The sequence below is a fragment of the Dermacentor albipictus genome, chromosome 1, assembly GCF_038994185.2.
Source record: "Dermacentor albipictus isolate Rhodes 1998 colony chromosome 1, USDA_Dalb.pri_finalv2, whole genome shotgun sequence".
In the NCBI taxonomy this organism is placed as follows: domain Eukaryota; kingdom Metazoa; phylum Arthropoda; class Arachnida; order Ixodida; family Ixodidae; genus Dermacentor; species Dermacentor albipictus.
The window spans coordinates 395373366-395385669 of record NC_091821.1 but is presented as its reverse complement, the minus strand read 5'-3'; the positions used below and the strand labels follow the sequence as shown (position 1 = coordinate 395385669).

The 12304-nt window shown below is 44.2% G+C and overlaps 1 protein-coding gene across 2 annotated transcripts in view; it reads left to right on the top strand.

Annotated features, from left to right (window-relative positions):
* The first annotated feature begins 2523 nt into the window (after window positions 1-2523).
* The window catches only part of LOC135915030 (optineurin-like), a 54390-nt gene continuing 44609 nt past the window's right edge, over window positions 2524-12304 (top strand). The window contains exons 1-3 of one of the 2 annotated variants that reach the window (XM_065448007.1): window positions 2524-2618; window positions 3361-3635; window positions 7346-7539. In XM_065448007.1, the coding sequence (XP_065304079.1) occupies window positions 3365-3635; window positions 7346-7539 (465 nt within the window). In that variant the 5' untranslated portion in view covers window positions 2524-2618; window positions 3361-3364. Of the gene's footprint in view, window positions 2697-3360; window positions 3636-7345; window positions 7540-12304 lie in introns of both variants that reach the window. The other variant, XM_065447998.1, reaches the window with a different exon arrangement.

Sequence of the window (12304 nt, the reverse complement as noted above, 5' to 3'; positions counted from 1 at the left end):
GGATTTGCAGAAATAAAGCGAAAGTATGAATTAAAAGCCGTGCACATCCGCGCCAACAATGATGCAGTAAGCTGTTAGCCCCAGTAAAATTTCAAATGAAAAGGTTGAGGAAAGTCAAAAGAAACCTCAAACGATGTGTGTGACAAAGCTCTGGTAATGGCACTTTAAGTGTGTGTGTCTGGAGGGGGGGCACTCAGCCTCCCCCCTCCCCCCGGGAAACTCCGGAGGGGGCTCGGGCGCCCCCTCCCTGAGTCAGTGCCTATGCATGAAGGGGTAAGTCATTGATGTATGTTAAAAAAAACGAAGTGGACCAAGGACAGATCACTAAGAGACACCTGAAAATACCGGATGGACAGAAGACTGGTCGTTGATAGTAACAAATTGCTCACGGTTAGTGAGGAATGTTTCAGGCCATTTCAATACGTGCATCTTTAAATTCAAGAAAGAAAGTTTATGTAATAAATGACGGTGAGAGTCTTCGTCAAAAGCGTTTTCATAGTCGAGGAAAATAGCGTCAGTTTGTTGATTACAGTCAAGATTCGCATGAAGTTCATGAACGAAAAGAGCCAGTTGGGTCTCGCAAGTACGGCCCTTACGAAATCCATGCTATGCAGGATGAAAGAAATGGTTTGCGTCCAAATGGTCCATGATGAGTGAGTAAATGGCGTGCTTCATTATCTTACAAGGAAGACTCGTTTAGGAGATGGGGCAATAATTTAATGTGTTATTCCTGTTGCCTACTTTGCAGATAGGAATGACCTTTCCCACTTTCCAAGCATGAGGGATGCAGCCTGCGGAAAGTGATTGAGCAAACAAAAGACACAAAAATAAAACTTAGATATATTTAGTATTTTTTAACAGTTCCGAGTTAATTTTATCGACACCGGTGGAGGACGAGAGTTTGAAGTTATCAGTTACATTGGAGATACCATCTACGCAGAATGTGATGGCCGGCATTACATGTATACGTTGCTAGACAATAATGGTAGAGGAACACTAGTACATTTAGCAAAAACTGAGGCGAAGGCATTGTTGAAAGAAATGGCGCAGTCGGAATCAGTCATAATATATCCCGAATCGTCAGCAAGAGTTATGGCGTGAGCTTGAGTGAGGTTTATTACTTACCAGAATTTCTTGTGGTTTTCTCTGAGTGTTTTCGGCAAGTCGACGTGAAACAAAGTGTGCTTGGGACTGCGAACAGCAGATAAGTACATCTTTTTTTTTCAGCAGAGTAATACTTTTCCCGTGTGCTGGCATTCGTACTTTAATAATATTTGGGGTTTTACGTGCCAAAACCACTTTCTGATTATGAGGCACGCCGTAGTGGGGGACTCCGGAAATTTTGACCACCTGGGGTTCTTTAACGTGCACCTAAATTGTACACGGGTGTTTTCGCATTTCGCCCCCATCGAAATGCGGCCGCCGTGCCCGGGATACGATCCCGCGCATTCGTACTTTGCTCGGCAGCTCGAAAAAGTCATTTTTATTTTCTTATTTTCTAGTCGCTTTACATGGTTAATGAACCATAGGCTCTGACGATTGGCTTGGAAGGTAATTTTAGATATATGTTTATCTGCTAATTCAATCATTTTACTTTTAAACAGCATTCAATTATTGTGAATGGGTCCTTTGTAAAATCGAGATTGAAAGTTTGGTAGAAAGGCGGTCAGTTTGTAAATAATGGCTCCGAAGCAGTGGCGTAGCAATAGGGGGGGCCGGGGGGCCGTGGGCCCCGGGTGCAAGGGGCCAGTGAGGGAGGGGGGGGGGGTGTCATATACGTCTGAAGACACCCCTCTTTCAGCTGGCTACACACAGCGGGGGGGGGGGGGGGGGGAGGGAGGTGTGACAGAAGACCTAAGGGCCCCGGGTGCCACGTGACCTAGCTACGCCACTGCTCCGAAGTTTCCTTTATCGTACAAGCTGTTAATTTTGCTGTATGTTGCACTTGGTGGTGCGGAAAAGAAACAAGGTAGCGTTAAGAACTCTGTGGTCACTGATAGCAGGAAGGAAGGTTAAAGGTGATAAGCTGTTTGGATGATTAGTTAGTATAAGGTCTAAGATGTTTGCACAGTCACGCGAGGCACATGTTGGTTCAGAGCAAGCTGTGAAAGGTTAAAGTTCAAACAGACATCGATGAAGTCTCTAGCCTCAGCATTAGTTGATGCTGCTCAAGAGAGGTCATGCCCAGATGTCATGCCCATTGTGCGATACTAATCTTTCCATGAAGCTGCCATTAAATCGACATCGCTCGGAGGGTGGTCTCGGACGAGAGCCCTTACAATACTGCGTATGGATGGCTTCCGAGATTGCGACGTTCGCCAACCAAAAACTAGTTTCAAGTACACTACCAAAAACCAATCACCATCTCGCGAGAGAAAGGCTATCAAAGAGAACAAATACCCTTCGAGAAAGCCAATTTCACTTAGTGTACTGAAATTCAAGATTCCGTATTGTAGTGAGAAACTCTATGGTAAAGGGGGTATAAAGAAAAAAAGGGGGGAGCAAAAGGCTAGGTGGCGCCAGCCGCCGCCCGTTAGCCGCCAGTCATCCGTCCATCCATTTTGTTTTCACGTCCGCCGTCACAACAGAGAGGACCGGTGCTAGTGCTGTGAGCTGCCGTAAGCACTTGATACAGGAGCGTCTGTAGTGTTTACTAGTGCTTGTTTGCATATACATCACATAGAAGGTCACAGACGGTAAGCGCTCGGATGTTACGAAACCTAACGACTTTTTGAAATATGTAATCGATGGCGCTATTTTTGTGGTGCATGTCGTGAGTCATGTTGTTGACCTCGTTCGCTTATCGCTGTGTGCGTGTCGAGTGTTTTATGCGAAGGGAACTTTCCAGATCTTGACATGACATTTGACTGTCACCAGTCGATAGCCAACTGCTTAAATACTGCTACACATATATTGCACGATTGTGAGTGACTGTAGTATCCTTATTTTAAAACCTTTAAAAAGCTCAAACGCGGAAGTCTCAATGTTAGCACCTCCGCAATGGCGTCTTTCTTCGGCTTACCAGTCCCGTAGCGCAATAAGGCACAACGCCAATATCAATGCTCAGTGTTATCGCGCAGCATCTCGTCTAAGCTGTGCTGTCAGGCGTAAATAGGAAAGTAGATACCGGGTGTATTGGGGGTATTTCACAACCGTTTGCAATGGCGTCACGTCGTGTGCTGGCCATGCATTGTTTGTAAATCGCCCAGCTCAAATTGCTGCGACCGCGTTCGCGGCGCAGTCAACGACTTTCCTTGCATTCTTGACTGCGCCTTCTTTTCCTCCGTACTCCTGATGTAAGCTTCTTGAGTCGCCCGCTCTGCGTGTTCAACGACGTTTCCTCCTGTCACTTGCACGCAGAGAGATGATGGCCGTCAGCTCTCTTCAGGAGCACAACACCATGCCGGCTGGCTCAGATGGCAGCGACGACCTCATGTCGGATTTCGAAGTGCTACCGGCGAATGACGAAAGCCTCGCGTTTGGGCCTATCGCTGGCAACGGGCCTCTCGAGACCCTGCACCTGTCGCTGCCCCACGGTGACAGCACCTCGCTGTCCAGCGCGAGCGATGACCTGACTCATCAAGAGGCGGAAGAGCGCATCGCCAAAGTGCTCCAGGAAAACGCCAACCTAAAAGGTGATCTATGCTGCCTCTTTCAGGCACTAGAATATGCATGTGCATAGTATGCTGCGGACAAAGTCGCGGTATTATTTCATTTCCGAAAAGCGCTGGAGATGCAGTGCTTTGATGCCCGCGAATACATGGAATTCTCATTGTTCAATATCTTGATTTGGTTGAGATAACTTACGCGGCACTCACGGTGCGATCCCCAGCGTGATCGCCCAAAATAGATTGTGAAATTTGCGATACAATTGAGTACCTGCGGCAACTGTTGTGTTTTGCCTCATGGACTTTCAGCATATCGAAACATTTTTTTTTTTTAATGAGGATATGAGCAGAGGAATCAGTGATACAGATAAAATTTTACTGCAGGTCAGTGCCAGCTGCTTCACCTCATGCTTGAGTAGTGTAACCTGGTAGGATAGGTATTACTCTTAAGTAGTACCCCAACATCTTTTAATGTGACAAATTTAGAAAGCAAGCCAAGTGGAATGGGATTCGTGTAAAAGGCTTTTCTGTATGTCACAAAATTGGGATGTTAGGGTGGTAGGTCATGTATCACTGTTGTCATTGCTGACTTGTGCTTAGACTCGTGCTTAAGTGGTGTTGGCACAGTAGATGAGGCAGTTCTGTGATAGTTTTCCGAAAGCTTCAAAGGTGGTATGCAGGGCTTAAAGTGAACTTTTGAACCGTTGCATGGATATTTATAAAAATTTATAGGTCTGTGTGTCTTCTTGTTATAAGTACATATTCTAAATTTTATTAATGCAGATTAAATTGAAAAGAAGTTATGGCTGTAATATGGACCGATTAGGCATGTCACCTTAGGAAAACTATCATTTCATAATAATGAAGATGCACTGGTTGTTATTGTTAGCTACCTCCTAGGGGGGTTTTAGTGCAGGATAAGGCCAGTCGCATGTTTTTCATTACACATCTTTGAGGCTAAGTTAAAATCTTTTCATTGACATTATGTGTTAGATATGTAATACTTTTTTCTGTGAATAAAAATTCAGAAATATAAAAAGTACCTCACCTTGTTCCTGACAAAATTTCATCTGTGAGACAACTTTGAAAGCAGGTTTTGGCGAAGCAGGTTGAAAATATAGTTTTTCTAGAGGTTTTGCTCGGCCAAAATGTGCAAATTTAGAAAGATCAGCCCAACGATTTCAGAACATGCTATTTGTTTTTTAAGACAAAAAAAAATTTTGAGGACACATAACGTTTGCCATTAACAGTGGAACACGATAGCATTCAAAGACTCCTGATTGCTTCTCGCACTTCCAGGGCAACTGCACCTTATGTAACCTCAATGTTTAACGGAAAACGCTGGCAGCGAATGCTGTGCATGTAGGTGAGCTTTCTGGTACAAATGTGATCTGTTGTGTGGGCCGATCCAGGAGGTAGTGCACAGCTGCGCTAAAATAATTGCATCATTTTCAGGTTTCTTATATTGTTTTGCACTTTTAATATTTCAGTCTTAGACGAATTAACATAAAAGGCATGCGCTCTCGGTGTTTTGTTTCATGACATTTGTTTGTGGGCTGTCGTTCTCAAAATTCTGAGGAATAACTTTGTCAAGAACGTTAGACAAGGTATGAGCAACTTTAGTGATAGAGTGGTGTTGCAATATAGCTCGCATATACATATACCTAAATATATAGGAGAATTTTCACACGTGGGGACACCACTGATGGATGATGACACTGGATCTTCTGCGACACAGGGCTCTGAACGCTATGGCGTTAATAATTGACCAAAGTGCCCAGCTCCTTAGGTTGGACCCCCCTCTTCAGTTTGAACCTGCTCTGTGGCAATTGTTCCAAGGTGTCTTTCTTTTTTTTTTTCTGCTTCAGAGCAGTCCAGCACCCTTGTCTGCACTTAAATACAAGGACGCCGCAGCCAAAATTATGCCTCTTTTTTAGTTCTTACTTTGCACTCTGCTGTACTCTCTATGGAAGGTATCCCATGATCAAAACACGCGAAAAGCAGCCTTTCTAACGCAGGCAATCACTCTGTGCTTGGTTTGGGGCACGCTCTGTGGCCACGTCTCGAATACAGTGTTTGTGGGCACTATCGACAGTGAGCATGCTCCACCTTCACGAGAAGAGAATTCATTTTATTTTTTTCTACAGTGCAAATTGCAACCAAACTTGGGAATGAGCTTCTTTATACATACAATAAAACTTCGTTAAACCGTACCCGCTTAAACAGTAGTTTCGTTTTAAAAGTAGTAAACTCAAATCCCCAACTCAGCGGCCATTGAACATAATATGTTTTATATCAGGGTAAACAGTATTAGCTTATTGCGTTCGTATTGCTTAACACGTTGTGTTCCCACTTTTCGTTGCGCAAACATGGCGGTGCGTCGTCCCCATTGGGTCGCCCGGCAAAACAACAAGCCTCAGAGATCGGAACCATGTATCAGAACAACAGCCTCCAAGTGCCCTGTGTGTTTGCGCGTGAAGCCACATCAACATCATTTCGGTGCCATGCCAGAGAGTGCTGTGGTGTTGTGCAAACAAGCACTCGCGTCATGCCAAAGCTCAGATAAAAAAAAAAGATGCCAGGTGCTCAGTATAGAAGAAAAATTAGACATCGTTCGTGCTATCGAACGTGACATGAAGAAGTCAGCGCTGGCACGCAACAGGGGATTTACTGTTGACTACGGTGTGTGGCATTTGTAATGCGAAGAAGTTGATCGGCAGCGCTGTTGCGACTGCAAAGAGTTGTCGGTTAGGAGGTTCGACTTTTCGCCATCGTTGCCTCTGTTGTCGAAGTCGCCTAGCGACAGTGAAGGACGACATGGAAAAGTGACAGCACAGGTGATTCAGGCCTCACAGTGGCAGAAGCTGCACATTACGTCAGCCTCATGAATGCAATCGTTGCAACGAGAACAGCACCCCGCGACATCTGCAATGCTACCGCGCCTGTGCACGGAGAAAATGCAATGCCAACAAGGAATCTGCTATGCGAGTGTGCCAAGAAGAGGGGAATGACTGAAAAGCTGGCTCACAGCTTCAGTAAGTTTGAGGCAGAGGTCGTAACTGTTAGGTCGCTGCGGCATCAAACAAAAATAACACTTCTGTCGCGCGAAGTGAATAAATACTGCATGTTTTTTCCACTTTTGTCACACTCTCTCCGAGTTCCGTTTTTGACAGGTAAGTGGACAATTTCATGCTATTTCGGTTAAGCAGTACTACCGTTTAGTACATACGTTTTCCAAGCTCTGGCCAACTACGGTTTAACGAGGTTTCACTGTATATGAATCGAGAATAAACAAAATTGGAAAATGTGTTCTTCTGGCGAAAATTGCGACTTTATCCCCAGATCCCCCCTTTAACAACAGCAATGGACCAAGCTTATTATCCTCTGTCGAATGTGAAAAAGTGCAGAGTTAAACAAGAAATAATAGCTTGTGCAGTGTCCATTCTGTGCCACTGCATTGTAGTGATGCCTTTTCTCCTTAGTGAGTGGTCAAAGCGGTGCTTTAATTTGGTGCGCATCGAACGCGATCACTCACGAATGCAAAATGCATTCATGAACGCAAAGAGCAGCACCATGTTTGAACAAGGCAAGATGTGTTTACTGCTAGCACTCAACCTTCATCAGCCCTATAAATGGGCATAAAAGAATTTTAACTAAATGTTTTACCGGTCTAAATTGACTTCAAGTTACTCACCACTTTTCCTGTAATGAATTGCTCACCTCCAATGACCCCACAGGAAAGATGGCACATAGCACGGCCAAAATCCAGCAGCAGTACGACACCTTTGTGGCATGGCAGAAGAAACTGGCCGAGGCGCAGCTGGTGCTTAAAGAAGAGCTGGCAGACACGCGCCGCAGGCTGGAGGAAAAGTGCTGCTTGGAAGACGAGCTCAGGGAGATGGTGGAGAAGCTACAGGCTGCATGCACAGAGGTAAGTTGCAAAGCTTTACCTATGAACCAATGGAAATTTCCCTATTCAAGTACATGGAAAACAGAAGTGCACTTATTAGACTGATTAGAAAGCTGCATTCTACTGGTTATTTGAAGTAGAATTCATATTCGGAGCCTAAAATTTTTTTTTTTTCATTTGCTGGAAGTTTGAGCTTAAGAACATTGAAGTGTGACGTTTGCAAACTTGAAACTCTGTACCAAGAACAGATATCTTATCGAAAGTTATCTTCAAGCCAAAATGCATTGGCCTTCCCTCTTTCATAGTAAACTGGATTTCTGCCTTCTTGGCAAACTGCACACAGTTGGTTTAGGTTAATGGTCACCAGTCGCCTTGTTAGCCGGTTACTTCCGGGGTATCACAAGGTAGCGTACTGGGACCACTCTTATTTTTGATTTTTATTAATGATATTGTTAGCGTTATTACTGAACCAGTACAAATAGGTTTGTGGACGACTGCATTTTGTTTCATGAGATCGCTTGCCAAGAGGATCAGAAACTTTTAAATATTAACCTTCATAACATTTATTCATGGTGCAAAGAATGATATATGAAGCTGAAGGAAGGAAAAACAGTATACATGCAGATTACAAAAAAACAAAGAAGAGACGTAAGTGGGCGTTTCCCTATAGTCTTCTGTCTCATCTTCTCGTTGAAGTAAATGAATATAAATATTTGGGCGGGACAATAACTAACAACCTAATTGGAATTCTCATGTCTCAAATGTATTTGCTGCATCATTTCGCTAAATCTGTATTCTGCATCATAAACTAAAAGAAACATCCCCAGAAACTAACTTCATGCATACGAATCACTCACTAGGTTGAAAATAGAATACGCATGTGCCGTCTGGGTTCGACATAATAAACAAAATATTAATGCACTGGAAATGATTCAGTGGAAAGCGGTTAGATTTATTTTTTCCAAGTACCATGTAACTGACTCCCCAACCACTATCATGCACAATCATGGTATGCAGACATTATAACTATGGCGGAAAATTCTAAGGATTAAATTTCTTTTTCTACTCAAAAACAGTAAACTCTCGATCCATCCTTCTCCATATACCCGACAATTAACCACAAGGCAAACCAGACATCACCACTCTGAATCCTTAACTCCCTATCAAACAAGAACTAATGCCTTCAAATTTTCCTCTTTTCCCCATGCTATTTAAGAAAGGAACGCGCTACCATTATCATTCTTAAACAGCACTGACTGAATTGATCTAATTTTTTATCTGTTAATTTCGCAACAAAGATGTCAGCGTTTTGTTTTCTTCTGAATGCATGTATGATCTTTTTTTTTTGTAATTTTAGCACTCCTGCTTGGGCCTGCATGGGCCTGCAGTATTTTGTTCTTAAATAAATATATATTGCAGTTCTGTAATGTGCGTCTGTTAGAGCCTGCAATGGACAAATTAGGTATGAGTGCACAGCTTACCTGAAATAGTTTATAATGTTTACAAAGGTTTTGCAAAAGTCATGCCTATAAATTACCTAGACGTATCTTTCAAAGCAGTGCATAACACATCAATTTTGTCCACTTTAAATGTCTCAATATGTACTGCTTACAGAATTGTGATATCGTTCTTTTATTGCAGCGTTGCACATTTAATATTTCAGTTCTCTTTTGCTTTTTTAATTGTGCTATTTCCAACAAGCTTTACTAAAAAATAATTTGTGCCAATAATAAATAATTCGTTCCCAACTCTCGATAGATCTTAAGTTTTTTCATTAAATGCAACGAACTTGCCCAAATTTGATGCAGTTGGTGCCGAGCAAGTTTCCATGTATTTCGATGGGAGCTCCTGAACTAAAGCACCCTCCTGTAACATCTACCAAAAACTGAGATATTATTATACCTGATGTTTCAGCGCCAAGTTGACATTGTAGAACGCAGTGTGCATGCTCTATGTGTAATGACGAAGGCAACTCATAATGTTGTATGTGAGTCATCATCTCTGTTAGCTACGTCCAATTTCATTAGGTAGCTATTGATTTCCATGCTCTTCTTTTTTGCTGCTTCAGCATATTATCACCGATTTCCTCCTTAGCTTCTGTGATGTTTGGACTTGAGCCATTAGGTAACTTATGATAAGCCAATAGTATGAGCAGATGGTGAGGACCACTTGTCTTCTGCGTTCTTGTCTTTCGGTTTGGGCTATTAATTTGTTCGTCATGTTGAGATCTCTGTTTTCTTGCCAAGTTTTCTTAAGAGGGAAAACGGGCTCAGCGCCGAGCTGCGAAGATGGACTGGTGCCGCGCCCTGCCTTCTCAAAAGGTTTTCAAGGGGACATAATTATATATTCTGCTTCATGAAGTTGTACGGATCCTGTAGATATCAGAATCTTGGACTAGGAACAACTTTACAAGGAGAAACCATTTTCGGAAGTTTGGAAGCACATGTAAGGACGCTAACCCTCACAAGAACTATGGCTGGCATCGCGCGTTGCGGTAGACTTTCGCACGTGCAGCGTGTGATGGCTTTGTCTGTGTAAGGGCGCACGAACTAAGAGCCAGTGACCTTTAGACACTTCCCGACACGGACAAAGAACTCAAGGTGAGCGATATTTACCTTGCCTTCGTGCCTTTGTGTGTGAAACGATAAAAAACCAGCGGGAAACGTGTGAGCCTAATACCAGGCCTAGCCAAGCTTTTTTGCCATATGTAAGTGTAAAGAGCTTCCCGGTCACTATCAGGTGCCGAAATTTCTAACCAATTAAGTTTGGACAAGTTCAGATGTGGAACAGGCGCCTGCTGATGCGACTCTCGGAAACGAGAATAGCAACACAAACTGTTTGGAACGCCGCGCTTGGATTGAGGACGCTTGGCACACCGTCCTCTCGCACAGGCAACCAAAGAACCAATTAAAAAAGCAGAAATCCGAGATGGAGAAGCCTGCAAACATAAATGCACAATCCAAAAGCGATCCACTCGCTTAAAAAGAAAAAAGGCAAGCCATTCAGGGATTCCAACAGATGAAATGCCGCTGCCCACCTCCTCTGCCAAATGAGAATATCAAGGTAATTCTGAGGCCACACACGGGTCTTTTGGTGAAAAACATATTGGGACTGGAACTCTCCAGGGCGTTGATAGCTGCCTGCCAACAAAGTTTCAACGGCAATGACTTTCTTTTGCGGATCTACCTAGGATCAAACATTGTAATCATGTCTACGCCATGCGAAGACGTGGCAAGTAGACTGCGAGAGATCCACTAATTAAACATCAGGGAGCAAATTCCCTCCTTCAACACATACGTGGCCGACCCCGAAGGTGTCCTGCAGGGAATAGTTCACAGAATACCGCCCGAAACTTCTCAGGATGACCTTGGAGAACCTGCGTGTTTGGACACAAGGAGCGAAAATTCAGGGAGCAAGGATGTTGGGCTTGTCAAAGACAGCAATAAGCACATTTACGGGCAGTGTACTGCCAAGGAGTGTATACATGATGGGAGCCGAGTTAATCTGCTACCAATACAAGCCAACAGTACAGGTATGCAAGATATGCTTCTTAACCGGACACCGAACGGACGTATGTCCAACTCGAAATGTCAACGTGTGCCTCAAGTGCCGGGCAAGAGAACCAACACTAGGATACAACTCCACCCCCAAGTGTGCCATCTGTGATGGGGAACACACCATGGGAGACAGTCTATGCAAGAAAAAACTAAGCATTGCTCCTCCCAGAAAATAGAAGATAGAGCAGCCAAAACACAAGGGAGGCCCACCTGAGTGGACCGACAATGCCTATTCAGACAGAGAATTCCCTCAACTAGAACTGCACAAGCCTTGATGGTTCAGCTCGGATTGGGAGGAAGAGCACCAGTCGAGATCAAGATCCCAATCCCCAGCGAGTTCCCGATCAAGGAACTGGTGTCAAAACAACAGCATGGTACCTTTTTTTGCCTGGACATCCAGCCTAAACAAACAGTGAAGGACCCTAGACCAAAACGGGCATCCTCCAGGCCACGGAAGCAGAAAGCCGGCAATACCTGTCCAATGCCTTTGACAATATATCTCTTGAAGCTATACTCTTAGAGTTAAATATAATTGGTCGCAGGGAAAACATATACAGCTGTATAAGGGCTTTCATCACAGAGAGGAAGGCAACACATGGTACTTCACAAGTAAAGTCTGAACCTTTCCAAATGCCGAACAAAGGCACGCCTCAGGGAGCCATCATATCTCCATTGCTGTTTAACATTGCTATGCGCAGACTCATGCGGGTCTTGGACAGTGTCCTACAGCTGGGTTATACCCTCTGCTTGGATGGCATCACTCTATGGGCCATGCTCAGGTCTGGCCTGCAAGGAGCACACCCTACAGGAGGCAGTCCTCGCCTTAGAAAACTTTGCCAGAGCCAGCGGTCTCAGCTGCACTCCTGAAAAGTTGCAGGATATCCGCATACAGTAGAACCCCGCTGTTACGTTCCTCACTGCTGCGTTTTCCCGGCTGCTACGTCGTTTTCATCCGGTCCCGACATAGCTTCCATAGGATCCAATGTATAAGGAACCCTGCTGCTATGTAGTAGCTGTGAAAACATTCCCGCATGATACGTCGCAACTTAGCACCTCGAACCCACCTGGGCTAAATTAGGCAACGCGCTCCAACCGCCATTTTGGCTTTTGACGAGTGCCTGCACCTGCAAGCACCTGCATGTACACGTCCTCGATCACCAGGGCCGAGTGTTTCGCCATCCCCTTGGTAATTAAAGATTGAGAGTGAAAAGTCAGGAAGGTGTATATCA